The 21,702-nt window shown below is 39.8% G+C and overlaps 1 protein-coding gene across 1 annotated transcript in view; it reads right to left on the minus strand.

Annotated features, from left to right (window-relative positions):
• B3GLCT (beta 3-glucosyltransferase) overlaps positions 1–21,702 on the minus strand; it is a 100,633-nt gene that overhangs the window by 77,198 nt on the left and 1,733 nt on the right. Inside the window, exons 2-3 of the mRNA XM_063127722.1 lie at positions 6,133–6,191; positions 2,164–2,203 (exon numbers count right to left, since the gene is read on the minus strand). Coding sequence (XP_062983792.1) covers positions 2,164–2,203; positions 6,133–6,191 — 99 coding nt within the window. The remainder of the gene's footprint in view (positions 1–2,163; positions 2,204–6,132; positions 6,192–21,702) is intronic.

Here is a 21,702-nt window from a genome sequence, read left to right on the forward strand (position 1 = left end):
ACTCTAATGAACAAACTAGCACATGCCAAAATCCACCAAAATAATATTGAGATTAAAGGAGGTTCCAAAAAAGCTGTTTAATTCTGTAACTGCACAAATCAACATGAGGGTCTGAAGAACTAGATGGATTAATTCTAGCTTGCTCTCACCATCATATTTAATCAGTATTCAGCTGACACATTATATATAATTTTATACTGTCTTATTTCTAAACATACTTAAGACCAAAAGAGTGCCATTCAGCAAACAAAAGCCCAATGCAGAGGTTCACATAATCATGCCCAACTGGAGTTTAGGAGCATCCTTCACCAGGATTACTAAACCCTTAATTGTGGCTAGAGTGGGAAACAGGGAATAGGGAAGGCCGACAGCTTAGGAACAGAGCACATACGTTGTATACAGAAGCCCCCTGCTCAATTCCTGGCATCTTCAGCTAAAAGGCTGAGGCAGAAGGTGATGGGAAAGACCTCTACCCAAGATGCTAGAGAGCAACTGCCTGTCAGAGCAGACAATACTGGGCTAGATGGGAAAAGAGTCTGTCCTGGCATCAGGCAGCTAGCTTTCTATACTCCTATCTAAAAAGAGAATTAGAAAATAATGCTTCTAGAATCATAAAGCCCTTATACAAATCTATGGTGTGGCCACACTTGGAATATTGTATAAAGTTCTGGCCAATGAATTTCAAAAAAAGATTTTATAGAGCTGGAAAAGATGCAGAAAAAGGTGACCAAAATGATCAAACACCTTCCTTATGCCAAAAAAAAACTGATGGGGAGTGGGGGTTGTTTGGGGGGTGGGGGTGGGAAAGACAGCCAAGAGGAAACTTTATTCATTTTATTTATTTATTTATTATATTTTTATACCGCCCAATAGCCGAAGCTCTCTGGGCGGTTCACAAAAATTAAAACCATAATAAAACAACCAACAGGTTAAAAACACAAATACAAAATACAGTATAAAAAGCACAACCAGGATAAAACCACGCAGCAAAATCGATATAAGATTAAAATACAGAGTTAGAACAGTAAAATTTAAATTTAAGTTAAAATTAAGTGTTAAAATACTGAGAGAATAAAAAGGTGGCAACAAAAAGAGTACAGTGTAGGTGCCAAGCGGACCTCTCTGGGGAGCTCATTCCACAACCGGGGTGCCACAGTGGAGAAAGCCCTCCTCCTAGTAGCCACCTGCCTCACTTCCTTTGTGATAAACATTCCTTTGTTTATAAAATTATACATGGTGTGGAAAACGTGGAGCAAAATATGTTGTAGGTCTTATAATACTAGAACTTGGGGTCATCTAATTAAACTGACTGGCAGCTCACCGAGCATTTAAATTAATTTATGGTTTGTGTGTTTTTAGCTACGAGATGTGATGATGGCTACTGATTAGATGGATTTAAAAGGGAATTCAACAAATCAACGGAAGACAGATCTATCAATGGCTAGTAGTTATGATGGCTCCAGGATTACAGGCAGTATGTCACGGAATACCAGGGGCTGATCTACACCAGGCAGAATATAACACTTTTAAAATGGTATGAAAACTGTATATGCAATGTGTCCTGGGCCTGAACAGTTGTCATAACCATTATAAACCATTACAAGCAGTAGTGTAGATCCTGCCCCGGTTTTGGGGAATAGGATCTGGAAAAAGTTGTTGCTCTGGAGTTCTGCTTGTGGGCTTCCCATAGGGATCTGATTGTCCACTTTAGGGAACAAGATCTTGGATCAGATGGACAGTTGGTTTGATCCAGCAGGACTCTTCTTATATTCGCATGAACTTGCACTTGAAAAGGAAGGAAAGGGGTGCGTCATCCTATGGTCCAAGCCCAATGCCACAACTAGCAGTTATGTCTCCATTGCCCCCAAAATATACTACATTGAGTTTGTTCTGACTCTATACTGTTTAGCTTCACCCAATCCAGTGCCTGTTTACACTTCCCTGTGCCTGTTTGCATTCTCTTTCCCTCCTTATTGTTTACTACAACTTTAAGCCTATGCGGCAGGGTCTTGCTATTTACTGTGTAATCTGTACAGCACCATGTACATTGATGGTGCTATATAAATAAATAATAATAATAATAATAACCTGACAATGTATGAGAAATACATGATTCGTCTAAAAGCCTTACTACAAAATGAAATATCAGAAAGGCTTACTTACCTTTGCTTATTTTACTTGAGTTTCCATTTTTTTCAGATGTCTGTATTAAGAAACCAAACAGCATATGATAATGCAAACAGTATAACTGCATATTCATAAAAAATGTTAATCCACCACCCATGTATTAGCAAGTTTTAAACACACCAGGCAATCACAATTCATGTAAAAATATTTTTTCCACAACAACAAAAGCTGTGTATCAACAACATGTAGTTTATTTTATTTATTTAATGAGCTTCACAGACATCATCTCAGCAATCCTCACAGAAGCCCTGTAAAGGTAGGCCAGTATTATAATTCCTATATTGTAGATAAAGGGCTGGAGCTAAAAAACAGTATCTTGCCAGAGGCAATGAATTTGTGGCTAAAATAAGATTTTGATTCCCTTCTCATATAGTTAGTTGCTGCATTATATTGCACCCAGCATAACTGTACTTATGTAATGTAAAGCAGAGTTTAAATTACTTTATCTTGATTTATTAGAAATTTAAGTACAGAAGATTTGTTTTTAGGATCCATTTCACTATTTTAAAATATTGTTTGTTTCAATCAATTTGGACTAATCTTTTAAAGCCACAAAACAAGAAAGAATTCATGTAGAATACTGATGAGAACACCACACTTAGGAGTGTCACATTCTTGGGTGATCTGTAGACAGATCCCTATGAGACTATTAATTCCAGGAAAAGCCTCAATTTCAAATTACATTGCCATCTAAATAAATATGAAAAGGTTGCTGCACAGGCCAACATAAAATCCAGTAATTCGATGTTATGTATTTTTGTGTCAGAATTTAAGCTTTGTGCTTAAGAGCAAAGAGTTCACAGTACCATCACCCAGGAAACCAAGTTCTAAAAATATCTCTGCTGCTATTCAGCAGCCATAAAACAAATTGAAATGGTGCATGTTTTTTGGGATTGCCTATAACTTGTGGCCACAAGTAAAAGTCAAGAGGAAGCATTTCTTGAATTCTACCCATAAAATCATAGCATTTGAAAAGGTACTATGGAACAATTTAGGCACAATCCTATCCATGTTTAGACAGAAAAAAGTCCTACAACTCCAGGCATTTCCAAGCCAACTATGGTGGGAGCTGTAGGACTTTTTCTGTCTAAAGACATGCAGTACTACGGCTTTAGTAGCCCAATCCCTTGCCTTTAGGAAATTCTACATAAACCCCAATATTAAAGACATGACCTGTGAGCCATATCCAACTAGATAAGTGGTTCCCAAACTTTTTCAGGTAACTGCCCCCTTGGTTCCACAAACTCATGCCCAGTGCCCCCTACACTATAAAAACCATTATTCAGAATAGTGGTTTTCAACTATTCACTAAGGAAGATAATAGCAATAAAATTCAAAACAGTAACAATTAATTGAATATTTATTCAAAATCCAATTACATTTTTTAGTTTATTCAATTAAACATAATTGATGAACTTGATCCAGTGATATCATCTTTTCAAAGTCTGATAGTCATTTAGCAAGAATATTAGATATCACATTTAGTAACTAGGATAAAGTATAGTAAATATTCTGTAAATCCTTAATGTGATGGATGGGCTTGATGAAGTGACACCAGTTTCCCAATGTCTGGTTTAAAGCCACTTAACATGAGTCTTAAATCACCACATTTAGTAATCTAGAGTCAATTTCTTTGCTTGGAGAGAAGTAGGCACACCACACTGAAACCACATTCCACCAAATATGATGCTGGAAATGCAACCAGGAGCTTCTGAACCACTCTCCATAGTGCAGGGGAAGCACCCACCGCAAGCTTGCTGAGGGAGGGAGGAAAAAGAAAGTGAACGCCTCTGTTTTGCAGCCCGTGTGGCAGGGCACACCAAGCAGGGTATGTCTCTTCATTAGCATTTGGTGCTTTTGAAACATTTCAATTCACCGTTAAAAGGACTCTTCTTAAACGGTATTAATACATGTGTGGATTCTTCCCCTATATGGCTTGGGACCAAACTACCTTCTCCCATAAAAATGTCCCGGGGTTCTAAGACCTTCTGGAGAGGCGCTTCTCGGAAAAGACCACCTTGAGCGCCCCCTTGCTGCTTCTTTGCCTCTTAGTGCCCCCCTGCTGCCCCTTTGCCTCTTAATGCCCCCTATGCAATCCCACTGCCCCCAAGGGGGCAGTACCACCCACTTTGGGAACCACTGAACTAGATGAATCCCTCCTGCCTTTTCCTTTCACTCTCTGCCTCCCTTCTGTCTTTACCCTAAATCAGAGGCTCCCAGTAAACTCTGCTTCTCCAAATTTCTCAATGATACATTGCATGAAAAGGTATAAAAGGATGTTCCACGTAAACTAACACATCAACATTTCATGAAGAGTCTGAAGTCCCTTTTAAAAGTATAGGTACTAGAAACTTTTGCACAAAAAAGTGCTATTCGAATCCCAAGTGTTCAGCTTGTGCAACTGATATAAATGGGAATAAGCCCCTAATTAAGCCCTTATAAATCTGAAAAATAAAGGGGTTATTGTAGTGGGACTAGATGATCTGGAGAAAGGCAATAGGATTTAGTTGTTTATGTGTAAGCAAATGTGAATGAGACACTACATGAATTATTTGGCCTTTGTGTGTTGATTTTTTATACACATGGTAGAAACAAATTTGTATATACTCTATAGGATGGGTGGGCAACATATAACCCCTGCAGAACTCTAGTGCAGCCCTTGCCACCCCAAACATTTGAGGGTAACCCCCCAAAAAACCCACTAAAACATCATCATCATCATCATCATCATTATTATTATTATTTACAAAATGGTGTCTGAAGCAGCTATGGAGCACCAAAAAGGATCAACATCAGCTTGTTTGCAAACTAATTTAGCCTCTTTGGGAGTTCTGTAGCTGCGCTTCACATTATTTGGGGGAGGGGGTTCACGGCACTTGCAGGGGGTGCAGTCCCTAGATCTCCTGAGGTTGCCCACCCCTGCTTTATAGAGATGTCTCTGAAAAAAGGAAAAACGCACCATCCACTCTGCATTGTGATGAGACTTTTTGAGGCATTATCAGTATGGTGGATCTTTCTTAAGAAAGTCTGAACCTTTGCTAGAGTAGGGAAGAGCTGTTTTCTACTGTGGCTAATGCATGCTATAATTCAATTTACAATAAACTGTTTTAGCAATTAAAAACGAATGCCAAACCACAATGGCTTTTAGCTGTGCCAGTCGTGGAAAACAAGCACAAGCATCTTTCCTTCAAATAGACACTATTTTGCATAGTATATTTCCACAGATATTAATTCCTCACACAACATGGTCATTGCTGTGCTATAGTGCATGACCAGGAATCAGCTGTAAGTAGCACAGAAGACTGTGCTGGCACTAGTCAGCTGCACCAACTACTGGGGACCTTCACAGACTGAAGAACCTCTACATCTAGACTGCTGGGATGGCAAATGGTAAACAATCTCTTCTGATCCTCAAAATTCACTTACAACACTCATCTTTCCCCTGTCATTTTGCTCCTAAAGTCTCTACACTGGCTTCCTGATATTCTTTGTATCAATGTCAAGCTTTGAACTCTTTCATTTTAAAGGTGTCTACAGCTTAATCCCTAACTATTCTCCTGAACACCCATTCTCACTTCATACATTTAATCTCACCTCTCATCAGCTCCATATATATACTTTATTCATACTTGAAATAATATTTGTGAAGCGCTTTGAATAACTGGACTGCACTATATTAATTCTAAATTTTATGCTCTCATTCTAGTCTCTGGTGGGGTTACAAACCCAGTCAAGAGAGGCTACTTGTCCCACAATGGAAGCATATAATGGAAGCATACAAGGCAATTCAGAAAACAACATATATAAGAGACAATGCAAAGTTGTGACACATCTCTCTATCATTTCAAGGATGCTTGTTTATGACAGAGCTTGGCAGATTTTATGGACAAGCTCTCCTTCAGAACTCCTAGTGGCTTCTTGGAGGTGGGAAACAGAATTTACTACCTGTGACAGCAGCTCGGCTTGGTCCTTTGCCTCTTCAGCAGCAACATTTAGAATTAAGGCTGGAAATGGAAGGGAAAAAGTAAGTTAACTACCTTTTTCTCAAAATGGTATCTCATTTTCAAATTTGACAAATTGGGTCTAAATAGGATAAAAAAGGCAATTGAGATAATAGTATCTTTTAAATGCACAGAATGCCTGTAATAATCTTATTCAACCATGAGACAATTCTGCTGTTTCAAAAGTAGTATCATTTGCTGTAGTCTGACAATTTTACTCTCATGCATCTCTGGACAGAAAATCGTTCTTTGATGTAGAGCCAATTTATTTTGGCTTCAAGTCAAAACAAATCCATATATATATATATAATCAGGCCTCTCTAGCACGCCAGTTTACTGAACAATGTGCTAGCACATGGGAGACCTGAATTTCTCTTTACCCTTAGGTTAAAGTTTGTCATTAGAGAAGACCTCAGTCAAATCCAGAGTTCATGCGCCAGTTTTCCTGAAATGATGCCAGGCATGAGGTTCTGTTATGAAGAGAGCAACCATTCTTCCTGGGTACAAACTGTGAACAGCAGCACAACTGCCACTAGTGTTTCAAGTCATTGCTAAAGGTAGATAACTACAGGTCAGAAACTAGACTGGACCAATATTATCTTACACGTTGAAAATAGGCTTGTCATCTAGCCAAAATTGAACTAGACTGGAGGTGAAGAACAAGTGGCACAGATCCCAGATCTAGGAAATGACAGTATTACTCAGGACATACTTTGTGGATGATGATGATGACTGCCTATATTCATGGAAATAAACTACAACCATACCAGGAAACGGGCTCCTATCTTAGACAGCAAGATAGCGGAAGCTGTCTGATCTATTCCATTCATAGATCTAAGAACCCCACACAAGAAGAACACTGATGGATCAGAGTAAAGGACAATCTAGTACTGCATCCTGTTCCCAACTAGAGAACTCTGGAAAGCCTTCATGCAGGATATGAAAGGTACAGCCCTCCCCAGTTCAGCATATTAAGCCTGAACCTAGAGATTTCTTTTAACTAACAGGATTAATAGCTGTTGACAGAGCTATCCCCCACTTACTTAATGTATCTATAGGTACTTTCAAGTGTTCAAAGTGCTTCATATGCATTATTTAGCTAATCCTTGCAACAACCCTGTTAAGGTAGGGATGGGCAACTTTTTTCTATGGAGAGCAACATTCCCTCCTGGGTAATCTGTCAGGGATCACACGTCAGCACTGAGTGAAGCCAAAGCAAGTGTTGAGCATGGGCCTAAGGCAAAAGTAGGTAGATCACCTCTATTCTCTTTCTGCAATCTTTTTTTTCACTCTCTTCCTTTTCCGTCCCACACAGTGGACTGCCAAGGAAGGGATAGAACACTCTTTCCAGACGTCTGAACTGATTGCAGGCAGAGAGCTTTTGAAATTAGAGTGAGGACCCTATGTGGCCCTAGGGTCTCTGGTTGCCCATCCATCACGCAAATCAGTATTATTCCACACACTGAAGTTACGGACACTGTGGGTACTTCTAGACAGGCTTTTGTCATGCAATGCAGGTGTCATTGTCTTCAACTTATAACCCTCACATGTTTTTTCCACTGGGTCTTCTGTACTTTTTCTTTCCATGAAAAATCTGTTCAGGAAGAAAATACTATACAAAGTCTTTTGATTGGTAGAACTAGGTGTCCATCTGGAAGCACCCTGAGGCTGAGAGAGGCAGATTTGCATAAGGCAAGTTTCCAGCTGGGGATTTCCTGCTTTCTTCACTGCTATGCTACTCCAGGTCTTTAAGAATAACAACAATATCATAATCAACAACAACAACAACAGCAACAGAAGAAGAAAAAGAGACAAACAGCAACAGAGAGCTTCGGCTATTGGGCGGTATAGAAATGAAATAAATAAATAAAATAAAAAATAAATAAACTATTATAAATACTCACACATAGACAGTTCTACAAATCAATAAGCTGATGCTTAAAATAGTACTTTTGTTTTTTTCTGAATTACAGTTGAGTAATTTCACTGAGTGACCTTGAGTTCAAGTAGTGGGGACTCTCTTTACAGATTCTTACCATCCTATTCAAGGTTTTGTTTTAGAATTTCCTCATAGAGAAGGTACTTCAAACTCTCTGATGATTTTAAGGGGAAAAAACCTATGCATTATTTAGAAAGAAAAAAGTTGTAGGACTTTTTTTCTGTCTAAATATGTATTGGTCTGTGCTCTTAGTTGCTCTTTTCTGTATCCTTTCCAGCACTATTTTTTCTCTGATGGGATTACCAGAATTGTATACAATATGCCAAAGATGATACATCATAGATAAAGGCATTATGACACCTGTAGTTTTCATTTTCAATTCCTTTCTAATAATCCATAGCATGGAATTTACCTTTTCACTATCAACATACAGTTGATATTTTCAGTAAGCTGTTGATCACAATCCTAAGATATTTTCCCAAAGTACTTAAAACAATTTAGATCATACCAATTTATCCAATTTAGGGTCCCCTCCTCAATATGCATCACCTCTCACTTGCTTACATTGAATCTTATTTACCATTTTGTTGCCCATTCCCGATTAAGATTTTTTTTCTATAATTCATATTGTGCTTTAGATTTCACCATCCTGAATAATTTGGTATGAGTCACAAATGTGGCTATCTCACTGCTTATCTAACTTTATATCACTGATGAATAAGTTAAATAGTACAATTCCTAGTAGAAATCTTTGGGGGCTCAATGCTTACATCCCTTCCTTGTGAAAACAGTTCATTTCTTCCTACTATCTGCTTCATATTCTTTAACCAATTACTGATATATGATCATCCATCTTCTTATCTCATGACTGCTAAATTTATCCAAAAGTCTTTAATGAGGGTCTTTTGGCTGGATTGGGTCTTACCTGTCTCCTTTTCTGGACCATTGCATGGTGAGAAACTGGACTGCACCTGCTCTCACAACCCACCTGACCCGCTGGTCCCATCTCCTCCATCCCTGCATTTACATGGAATCTCTGGGGATGTTCCGTCTGGCTTCTGTGTATAAAATCCTACAAATGTAAGCTAAAACTGCACAGTTGATTCCCATTGCTTCTGCCCATAATCAAGAACAGATTACCTGCTTTGTTTCTCTCCTCCCTTCTGAGAGCCACTGACTGAATGCAATTTCAGGATTACATCCATAAGGAGAGCATTATTTGGGGCAATATAGTCACATGAATTGGAGAGAGGAAGCCATCAACATGGAGAAATGCTTGATTCTGCACTACACTATCCTCAATGTTTGGGCAGGATTGCATGCATGACGTGAGTCACTGGCCTAGCAGGAGGTTGCGGATTAATTGTAGTAGGAACCAAAAGCCCAGGATAAAGCATCAACTGCATAAAGGAGAATACATCTTTGGGAAATTAACCACCTAAAGTGTGAAATCCTTTAAATTTATTAACATGTTAAATAAGAAACAGCCACTTTTTAACTTCTGAGAGTTCTTCATTAGGCATTAGGATAAAAAGCAACTTTTGCTCTGTATAAGCTCCTGCTGTTGCCTATAATGTAATTTCAGCACAGAAGAAGGCAGGTCAGGACAGCAGAGCAGAAACATTCAAGGAGGATCTGCTCTTTCCTCTCTTGTGGCATATTCTACTGGTCTGAATCCTCTTTTAATGGTAGTTTCAACGTTCCTAATATTGCTGTCTGGCTGATAGCTAAAAAGGTAGGTTTCGGGTATAATGATGGCATACTCATTAAAACAAAAAGTGGCTGGGCTAGGTATAGACCACTAACACTTTCCCAGGTTGGCTGAATGCTGGGGAGATTAGGCTGTTGGATAGAGCTTGCTATGTACCCACATGACATCTGCCTTTTTTCTGCATCACATCTTGCAGTTCCATGCTTGGGTTATTTTTCTTCCAGCCAAGCCTAATGCCAGCATTACAGAATTTAGTGTACACATTAATATAAGCAGCATGGATAAAAATGTGTCTCAATACAGTATGAAAATTAGCAAGAAAACTCATGAAATGTTTGCTATTTTGGGAGGTGGGAATCTACACTCTATACTGTATATGGAAAACAAAAAGTTCCAAATAAAAAATTCAAGTTGCTGACATCCTACACAAATCTGGTTACTTTCACCTGAAATCAACCTAGCAGTTGCTACAGTGAAGCTATAATTACTACTAAAAAGCAAATGTCAAAATTCACACTAAATAAAACGAGATATTAGCAATTAAAAACACTATAAAAAACCCTGAGATCTTACACTTTTACGAAGTATATACTATGGGTGAACATCAATTGCAAGATTTAGTTTGATTTGGAAAACAGCTCAATTCAGTTCTAACCACATTCAAGGGTACCCAATTTGACTCAGGTCTGAATCAGAACCTCATTGGGAAATCAAATGGCTATAACCTTTTTTCTCCTTTTGACAGAATTGGATGAAATTACAGGCATAGTTTTGAGAGAATGCCTGCCAAATTTCAGACACACAGGTGTAGGAGCTTTTGTGCAAGTGGCCTTAAAATACTGATTTTTGTTTTTAAGGGAACTGCCTATAACTTTTTTATTTCTTGGCAGAATTAGATGAAATTTTCGGGCATAACTACTCCTAATGAAATAAAGTTGCAAAATTTCAGAACCCTAGGTGAAGAGGCTTTTGTGAAACAGCAATCTTTACAGTTTGGGAGGTGTGTTTTTTTAAAAAAAGTTTCACTTAACTATTATGTTTTGTAGGAGAGGCAATTTGTATAAAAGCAACAGACATCACAGAAGTACATGTTGTATAGAAACCTCAAAAATTTCAGAAAAAGTGCAGTAGTTAAGAGTTATGATGAATGAAATATACCAAAGTCATTGAAGGTGCTATGAAACATGATAGTATGTGGTGGATGTGGGCATGTGGCAGAGACAGGAGAACCTGAACATCCAGCATTTTAAAAGCAAACATCAAATCCTGCACCCACACCCTCCTAGTCCTGGCTGGCATGGAAGTTACATGCACCCTTTCCAACAGCAAGCACTTCCTGATAAGAGGATTGCACACCCTATATTACTAATGTTGGCACAGCAATGTGTTTAGAATCAGAATTAAGATTCTGCACAGAGAGGCGCGTGCAAAGTTGGCTGAGGAACCTGGTGGGCAAAGCAAGTAATTCTGTTTGCCTGTCATGCACACAGTCCTAGTACAAATTCTGAGTGCCATGCTACAGCTATGAAGTGTTTTTAAGGTTTAGAGTTAAAATATTGCACTAATAGATGAGCATCAAGCAGAGGTAGAAGGTGGGCACTATTGAATGTCTGGACTATCGCATGTAGGGGGGAGGAAATAAAGTATTAATTTTCTAAAATTTCAAAATAAATAATAAGAAAAAGAAAGAAAAATAAGGTGGGCAGCAGTAGATCTGTGAAACATATTTGCCAGGCCCAGCCCCTTACCAGGGACTGTGCTATATTGGCAAAAAAAAATATTAAGATTTAAAGTTGCGTTATACACTGAGCATCAAGTTGGACAGCGGAGACAGCATCAGGCTTGTGCACCAGATGCACATATGTCTTAGACCCATGACTTGCCACATCCACCATGACAATCACCAAGCCCATTAATTCATCCTGGCATGAAAAGTAGGCAGACAAGCAAGCTAAGTGAGGAACATCCTTGTCTGACAGATAGAGCCTCCTATTTTACAATGTTGGGGCACTGCGCTATGGCAACAATGGGCATTTTCTAGTGCTGCACTGAAAGAGCAGCTAAGCAAGCAGAGGAGACAGGCAGCATCGATGGAAGGCAGAGTGAGGCAGCAATGCCTACTGAATGCAAATAGACCAAAGCTGGTGACTTGTCATGGCCAGCATTGCAATCACCATTACTTCATCATGGTACCAGGCATGGCAGGCAGAAGAGGCAGGGAGATAAATGAAATAAAATAAACACCCTTGCCAGCCTGGCACAGACCTTATAGAGTATGCTGGAACAGCAGAGAGTAGTAAAGGCTCAGAAGTACTTCATTGAAGGAGCAGTTTGGTGAGAAAAGGACACTTGCAGATGGGCAGTGGTGGAGACAAGCAGACCAGGACTGGGGCAGCATTGCAAGTGCCAAAAGCAAGTATGCCATAGGCCTAAAAATTGACACGCCCAGGATGACAATTACCATGCCTTGCTATTTCATCTTGGCATCAAAGAGGCAGGCAGCTAACTGAAATAAACACCTTTGCCCAGTGGGTACATTCCCCAGATCACTGTAGGAGCACTGTGTTAAAATAGCAAAGAATGTCCTACTGCGCTGAAGAATGAAGATTTTAAATTAAAATAAAAGTTAAATAAATTAGAGGAGATAGCCGGATGGCAGGGTGCAGGAGCAGATTAGGAATTGGCAGTGCCTATATGTAACTACTAACCACCAACTAACACTCAAGACAGACTCAAACAAAGAACAGCAAGAATAAATCAAAACTACTAAGAACTGGATTTTAGGAAAGGATAAGGATTTTAGAATAGGACTGTACTAAAAAGGATAGGATTTTGGAAAAGAAGAGAAATGGTTTAGGAAAATAGATTGAATAGGCACTGGTATGAAATGTAAGCAAAAAAATCTCCTAAGCACTACCAAAACTTCCAAAAATCCTGTTCAGAAAAACAAGGGGCTTTGCTAGACCTACCAGGTGTTCCGTCGTTGAGGAGTGGTGGAAGCGGATTTTCCCATTCAGCCATGACGCCTCATGCTCCACACCTGCCTTCGATTTGTGGCGGAAGTTTGCGCTGGTTGTGCTGCTGCCGCCGCGAGCACGGTTGCGCAGCCACACCGGCCTGATTGCCGCGGCTTTTTTTTTCGCTCGCTGCACGGTTTGCGCACGTCCGAAAGACCGCAAACTTGCGCAGCCGTCAGCGATGCCGGCCCCGGCAGCGTCAGCGGCGGCGTCAGTGCCAGTGCCAGCTGAAGTGCTGCTGGTGCTGTTGAGGGTCAACATTGATGCGCTCACTTCCTGATGGGGGTCGTGGCGGGTGTCATATGACCCGAGGTCAATCGTCTGCATGGCCACTCTGTGCCTACATCTCCCATCATGCCTCTGAGGTGTCGGCGGTGATGATCGCCTCTGTGCCCTCTGCCCCATCCCAAGGAGCCAACCCACATCTGGCCGTAGCCATGGCAGCAGCCCACAAACAGCTCTGCCCTCTGCCAGCCTGGTACCCACACTAACAGGCAGCGTACAGCACCGCCATTATGCGGCCACGGTAGCTGCCCACCGCAAGGAGTCACCAGCCACTTTTCCGTTCCTCCGTTCCTGCGCAAACTGTCACTGGGGAAATAATAAAAAAAAACCACTAGAACAGGCGCACATCCCCCACCCATCCCCCACACACCCCAGCAGCACACTAGCCACTTTTCCGTTCCTCCGTTCCTGCGCAAACTGTCACTGGGGGAGTAAAAAAAAAAAGCCGCTCCGCCGCGCTGCCCCAGCTGGCGGACTGCGCGCAAATGGCGGAGGCGGCTTGACCGAAGCCGCTGACCACTCCCCCTTAGCACGCCTTTTCCTGCCCAGTGCGGACCGCAGTGACCTCACATCCTCCCACACCTACTCCGAATTACCGCGGGACGCCAGGAAAAGGCGCACTAGAACTCACTTTTTTAAAGTCGGGAGAAAGAGGCTTCACCGCAGGATAACGGCGGATCCTCGTGAACGTCATCTGGAAGCCTCGACGTGACTGTGGAAGGTAACGCGCGCTAGAGCCTCGTCTAGTAACGCCCAAGGACAAGTATGTTTGTATCTCAGTTCCTCTCTGAATAGCTCAGAGCTTCAGGATGCCCCAGATTCTTTTGGGGGCAATTCAGAGGGCTCTTGCTTCGCTTTAGATGAATCTAAATCTGTCTAAATTTGCCAGAAAAGCTCAGGATTAATCTGAATCCAAAGCACACCCCTAAGCAAATAACCTGGTCCCACAAAGCTACTAAAGTCAAACTAGATGTTGCATACTTACGAAAGGCCTCCCTCATGACTCTTAAGAACATACATATAACCTAATGTTAGCTCATTTCAGATTTGACAAATTATGCCTAAGTAGAACATGAAAGCGATTTAGATAATAGGAGCATAGGAACAAAGCTAAGAAAATCATTTGGAAAGCCTCCATATCTTGTCAATTACCCTCTAATTACATTTTTATACCATAAATCTACTATGAAAATCCTTGAAATACTAGTTAAGAATCCAGGGCTGCATTCCTAAATATATGTACTGCAAAAGTCCCACTAAAATGAATGGGGTTTACTTTTGAGTAAACATGCTTTGGATCAAGTTGCAAGAGCCTTAATTACATTTTGAGCTTCACAGAAGAAATATTTTGCATATGCAAACTGCAAGCCAACTCCATGTCCTGTATTTTCAAAATTGCAATTTCAACGTCAACACACAAATGCTGCTTTGGAGAAACTTTATATTTGTCTAGAAAATAATGTATTATCTAGGAAAATGTTTTCCTTTGCAGAAAGTCTACATAAACATGGTATAGAGGATTCTTTCATTTTGCATGCAAGTGAGAGGCCATATAAGGAGATGTGAACTTAAATATGCAGCTGAGACTAAAGAAATGCTGCCTGTCTCATCATAACTTTTAAATATGTCATGCAGCACAGAACCTATAAAATATTAATACCTGTGAACCCTGAAACAAATCGAGTATTACACATAGCTAGCCCAGAGAAGAGGTCAACTGTTTCTTAAAACTCCAACACTACAGAAAAAACCCTGTAAGGAATTATTTATAGCTTTTCTCTCACAGCACATTAATGGGCTTACTTCTAGGTAAGTGGGTATAGGATAGCTGCTTCAGTGATGTTTGTGTTGTCAAGAATATATGGACTCTTTCCCTTCTTTAAGCCAGCAGTTCTGTTCCTCATTCCTCGGAGTTGTTGCTCCAATGGTTCAATTCACAAAGTTGAACCCTAGTGGTTATTATTAATTACATCCTTGTTTCCCCCTCTCTTTTCCACGTTTCCTTTCCTATAATGTTTTATTCCTTAAATTAAAAACTTCAGCTGGAATCTGTTTTCAGTCTTTCAATACACAGGAACACTGAGAGCACTACCTAACTTTAAAAAATATTCCCAAATGACTGATGAGATGAAGCTTTTAGATCTGTATAACTGAAATAGCCTGAGAATATTTAACTAAGAGAGCAAACTTTTCGTGAACTTGAGTTCAGGAGAAAAGGGGCAAGATCTATCAAGATCCAAGGTTATCTTATCATTCAAGCTACTCCCAAGCGTGGATCCTAGCATGCTTTTGAGGGTTCTGCCATTCTTCTCTTAGGGCAGAGGGAGACAGAAAAGCCAACAGTTATTTCTGCCTGGACTGAATTGCAGGCAACCCTAGATCTACATGTTGTATTATACCACAATTTACATATCTATTTACATATCCATTTACATAGCTCCAGCTATTGGGCGGTATAGAAATGTAATAAATAAATAAATAAATAAATATCTAGATAGTTTTTAGTGGTAACACACAGTGTTGGAGGAGTAGAAAATAAACTTCTACTTATAGATGATGGTACTGTAGTCTGGTTAGACAGTATTGGAATGAAATTATAAGTAGTATAAAAGAAATTACAGGTTTGGAATTACAATTACTTCCTGTTACTATACTTTTGGGAAATATTAACATCAGATGCTTAGAGATTATATGATGATGTTTATGCTAATAGCAGCACAGATCTTGTTGGCAAAAGCTTGGTGAACAGTTCATATACCATCAATATTACCAATAGAAAAGATACAAAAATGTTATGTTCATGAACAAGATTATCAGTTATAAATTGTTATGGAATGGACAGATAAACTCAATACAGGCTTTAAAGAAACAACAACACAAGGACTCTGTTTATTAGTTACTGGAATACAAGTGAACTACTAACTCTGGATATACTGGAAATAAATGCTCTGTCCTAGAATATTAATGAAGGCAAATATACATTAGAATATATAGAAACTTACAAAATAAAAAATGGAGCTTGTTCCCAGTAAAATGTGTATAGGATCAAACCTTTTTTTGTAAGAAACTTACAAAATAAATAATAGGGCTTGTTCCCAGTTAAATATATATAGCATTGAAATCCCTTTAATTAAAGTTATTAAAAGATAATGGGAAGAGCAATCTTATGGCCTCTAAACAAAGTCTGGAGGGCCATAGACCCAAACAATGCTCTGACCATGGACCCAGGAGTCTGAGCTCCCCACCCTGCCTACTTGCAGCCGGCATGGAGAGATCCGCACTGGCTTGCCTCTCCAAGATTGCAAAGGGAAGGGAAAAGGAGTGTGCTATTGGGCGGGGTGGTGAGGGAAGGTGTGAGCTTATGCCGTACCTCCAGGCCTCCCCAGCCCCCTTCCCTCCCCACTCCCTGATGCCTCAGCTAGGTGGGTGAAAAGTCTCATCTAGCAAAAACGTAGAGGAGGGAGGACATGGAGGGGAAGACTGCCTCTGCTGCTGCTCCTGCTCTGCATAAGCCTCCGAGTTGTTCCATAGGATTGCACCTTTAATTCCTTTAATTCAGGGATTAAAATCCCAAATATTAAGCACAACTCGGAGTTGTAACGAAATGTTCTAGTGTGGAGTCCTTATGTTCAGTGTTTCAGCCAGATAGCCATGGCTTCTTTCAGGATACTCCATTGCTCCCCATACCTGTCAGTCAGCATTCCGTGGCTCTTGAGCACACTCATTCTTCATTGTGCTGTATTTGAAGGAGAGGGTTTGGCTTTTTATGTTCTTTTTCCAAAACATGTTTCCTACTTCTACAAACATTCGGTTTCCCCCAAGGATGCTGATACTTCCCCTCTTCTTTCTCAGTAGCCATATTTTGACTATATAGCCATCTTAACTCAGCAACTATGTTTACTATTCATATAAACAAGTGGGAACTGCAACAAAATGTTGGAAAATGTTTCAGGGTTCCAGCCAACCAGCATGCCCTTTTCAGGGACACTTTATTCCTTTGTCCCTACTTCCTGGATTTCTGTCCTGCCTCTTTCCAGTCAAGTTAGCATCCTACAGCCACACAGCATTCTCAGTACACACAGGGCTGTTTTGGAGATTCTCTCCCACTCAATAGTTTTTTCTTAAAGGGTTTTTTTTTTTGGTATTTCTGAAAACCTTAATGTTCACCCAAGCATGCTTTCTTCCTCTTGTGGCATGAGTTGTGCCATTTTGACTAAATAAGCAAAGGCAGTCATATCTGAACATGGGAAATAGAGGGGATGATAATGTATGATTACTGTGTGGAGATTACTACTGACATTTAAGCAATAGGGAACTTAGTAGCAAAGTACCTGGCCCCTATTTTGTCAGGAATGAGAAAATACGTAAGGGTTGAATCCAATGATGTCCTTCCATTCATGGAATAGTCTTTGATCAAGCAGAGGCCTGCTAATGGAAGAGAAAGTGATTATTGCAGATTCCCCCTCCTACCAATCATGCCACCTTCCATACTGTTCTGGTGGATCCCCCAACCCCCTGGAGCAGTTTTTCAAGGGCACAGAAGGCTATATGGGAAGGAGGGAATAGGTAATAATGACCTCCCTTCTTCTTCCACTAGTGGAAGCTTGTGCTGGATCAAATGCTTCTTCACAAATGGAAGGGCACCACTGCACTCATAGGGGTTTACTGGCCTCCCCCTAGATATTATCATTCACTTATTTATTTATTTATTTATTACATTTATATACTGCCCCATAGCCGAAGCTCTCTGGGCGGTTTACAAAAGTTAAAAACAGTAAACATTAAAAAAGTATACAAAATTTAAAAACCATCAGAAACATAAAAACAACAGTATCCATTTAAATGCAAAGGCTAGTGGTAGTGTCTATCATCTCTGAGACTGCTTCCCCCCGCTGTATATCAAACGAATGAAACCGCTGAGATTATGTAGCTCCAAGAATTGGTACCCAAATATGCTTTCTTCTCTCCCTATTTCTTTTTCTGTGTGTATCATTTGAAATTGTGAGCCTGTGATCCCAGACAGTCTTATCTTTTCATCTCTGGATACTGGTTAGAAAATGTTGGGCTCTATATAAATAATAAGAACATCATTATCAATAGTCTGTAGTCCACAAGTAAAAAACTATTTAATGCCAGCTTCTGTTCATCAAATGGTATACATTTGTAGTAGATTACAAGACAGCACCCTCAACTTTCCTTTCCTTGGAAATCTTTCAAAGTTTGATCAAAAGCAATGTTTTAACTATTCCTTGAATCTTAATATATTCTTGAGAACCAGCCTTGAAAAACAATAAATGAATTGGATTTTCTCTTACTTATCTCCCTGTTTTGAGATTACTATGGCAGGTATAATGTAGAATGTTTCAAGCTTGCTGAGAAGTTTAGTTGGTTTGATCTAGCACAGCTAAATATCTGTTCTCAGAGAGAAATTCTCACCTTAACTAGCAAAATATCAACAACCATTCTGCTACCGCCCTAGAAAATTGGGCTAAAAGTAAAGGGAATCTCTTATTACAGATATGCTGCATTTTCACCTCTCCATTTTTAGTCGTATGATGTCTGTTTCCCCAGATAACAGAAATAGAAATAAGAATCAAAAGAAGAGATCAGACTTGCCAATTTTCACCTACTGCCAGATAACACTTTATGCTCACACATTTCCAGTAAGAGGTTTTTTTTTCCATTTTTATATTTAAACTGTTTGCAATGCACAAATTGGGATGGGGAATGCCACTAGGAGATGGAAAGGGAAATGAAAAACTCCTTTTCAATAAGCAAAGAGCCATTTTAAGAGTGCCATCTTGTAAGTGCCAGTAGAAGACTATTATGAAATCTCATTCTGCAATAAAAGAGGAAAGCTGCTTTAAACATATCATTTGAAATAAATAAGCTGCTTCCATACCACTGAAATATTTTAAAAGCTTTCTATTAAATTCTTCTGGTAAGCCACTGCAAAGATAGTATTTATTTATTTATTTGCATATATTCTGTTGAAGCTTAGAGTACCTTAACATGGGTATCTCAAAGAGTTTCCCATCCAGGTGCTGACCTCTTTAAGAACTACTTAGCTTTTAATGACATAGCAACACAATGTGTCCTCAAACCATTTTCTAGTATACTGGAACTACAGATGCCCATAAAGCCACCCCCCACCCCAGTTCAGTCACAGCACAGCTCTAACATAAATACAATGCCAGTCCAGTCAAGATGTCTCAGGTGGCTGATTTTCCTTCCCATATTATATTTAAAGCACTATGCACCACATACTCAGTGTTCACCATTGCCAACAACAGATCAAGATGTAGATCTCTGTTGAAAGCAGTGTGATGTCACAGTACACCAGAAGAGTTTGAATAAGGAAAGAATCCATTCACAACACACTTTTTAAAAGCCTGTTGAAACAAAAGTATTAACTAGTTGTCTAAAATTGGACAATGAAACAGCCTGGTAGGTCTCTCTGGGAAGGATGTTTCATTATGGGTGGAGAACTGTTTAGCCCAGAGAGGCTGGTTTGCTCTCCAGCTCATCTATTGGGAGCCAGGTGACTTCAGAAGGTGGACATTCCCCAAAAGCTCTAATCCCTGGCATCATTGTGGAGATTCCCCATGCAAAGAAAGGCATGGATGTGCATTGCTGCATGTAGAAACTCCTTTTTGTGTGTGTGCACAGTGAAGTAGGAGCCATCACTACAGGAATACAGCCAATCTGGGAAAATCTTTTTGAAAAGAGGGATATAAATATTAAATAAATTAACTGTGACACTACTACTGAGACTTCACCACCAGCTCTTTCACTCCTTGGTGTTGATTGTCAGTACTGGAGACCCAATAGTGGCAAACACTTTCTTTAATGACTTTTTAAATTATTATTTAATCATGCATGTCCAACTCCCTTTTCTTCTGGTGTACCTAGACATAGGGCTATGCTGCCAGATAGACTCTCCAAATATAGCAAATACTTTCTTAATTTAAGAAAGAAATGTGGCCAAGTCTGAGAATGCCAATAGAGAAGCTCTTCATTTGCAGACAATTTTCTTCCCTGCAAGGAGTCAGGCGAGTTTTTATTACAATGTATTTGCTCCAAAGCTTTTGTTTCTTTTCCCTATAACTGCCATTTTTATTTTTACAAGAGCAATCATGAGAGATTCCATATATGTATTATTTAATGAAAACGCATCTGCCTGCCCAGTATTCCATTTTAATCTACTTTCACCACACTCTGAACCTATTACTGATACATTTCAACAATTTACTTTTTTGTTATTATTCAGAAAGTTCAGGATCTTTGATACACAGACATACAGGTGCAATAAAACAATAAAATCAATCAGTCTTTTTTCTCTTGCTTTTATATCAATTCTCTTGACTGCTGCTGCACGTAGCAGGAAAAGCCCTATGACATATAACTAAACAAGGTTTGCTAGTGTTATGAGTTTTGAGAATTAAGCTGAAAAATCTAAATATTATGTCATTATAGTTATATGACACATTTAAATGTCGTAGATTACTAACACATGGATTCTCTGCGTCTAGCATACCTTGGGTGATGGGGGAAATAATCAATTGATGCCATGATTTTCATTTCAGCACCTAGGACAAGAGTTGACTTGGTGCTTCCTGAAACAGACTTAAGATCCCAACTTGCACATACTCCTGTGTCAGTCCTTCATGCCTAGTGTTTATAAACAGTGAATGAGGTTTTCTTGCCACCAGCCCTGCCCCCATTTCCCCCAAGACACAGTGAGCTTCCTATAATATAGCAATTAAGGTTCACTATTTCACTGACATCAAATATGCTTACCAGATAAAATGCAGAAAAAAATCCAGCAGGGGAAAATGCCATACCGTATTTCTTCGATTGTAAGACGCCATCGATTGTAAGACGCACACTAATTTCAGTACCACCAACAGAAAAAAAAACCTAAGACACACCCGCAATTCTAAGACGCACCCCATTTTTAGAGATGTTTATATGGGGAAAAAAGTGTGTCTTAGAATCGAAGAAATAGGGTATATCAAGGGTAGACAATGTGGGGCCTGCAGGCACCACTGCACCTCTGGACAACTTTCCTGGCACTCCCCAGGGTGTCCTCCCACATGGTTGGCTTTAAAATGACCAACCACGTGGGCAGCGCACAACTGTGCAAGTCCTGGCCATGGAATCAGCACTCTACCAGGATGGGCCACTCCTCTGAGGAAATGCCCCTTTAACAACCCCTTTTAAAAAAGAAACCTACTCAGTGCAATCCTATATGCTTACTCATTAGTAAATCCCACTGTATTCAGTGGAGCTTAGAGCGATGCAATTAGGTAATTTTTGACCCTGGACCTAATGCTTGTCAGGGAGGGGTGGGGCTTTAGATGGCCTTGTATATTATTTCAGTTGTGGAGCACATAATTAACATTTCTTTTCCCCCTCCACCTGCAATATACCATTCCATGCTTTACAACTACCTCTATACTCCTTATATATTAAAATGTTTGCCAACCCCGATTTAAAAACAAGCAAACGGCAGCTTTGAGCAGGTGCCGTCTTGCATTTTCCGCTCACTTAAATCATAGC

This window comes from Elgaria multicarinata, chromosome 5 (genome assembly GCF_023053635.1).
Source record: "Elgaria multicarinata webbii isolate HBS135686 ecotype San Diego chromosome 5, rElgMul1.1.pri, whole genome shotgun sequence".
NCBI lineage: Eukaryota > Metazoa > Chordata > Lepidosauria > Squamata > Anguidae > Elgaria > Elgaria multicarinata.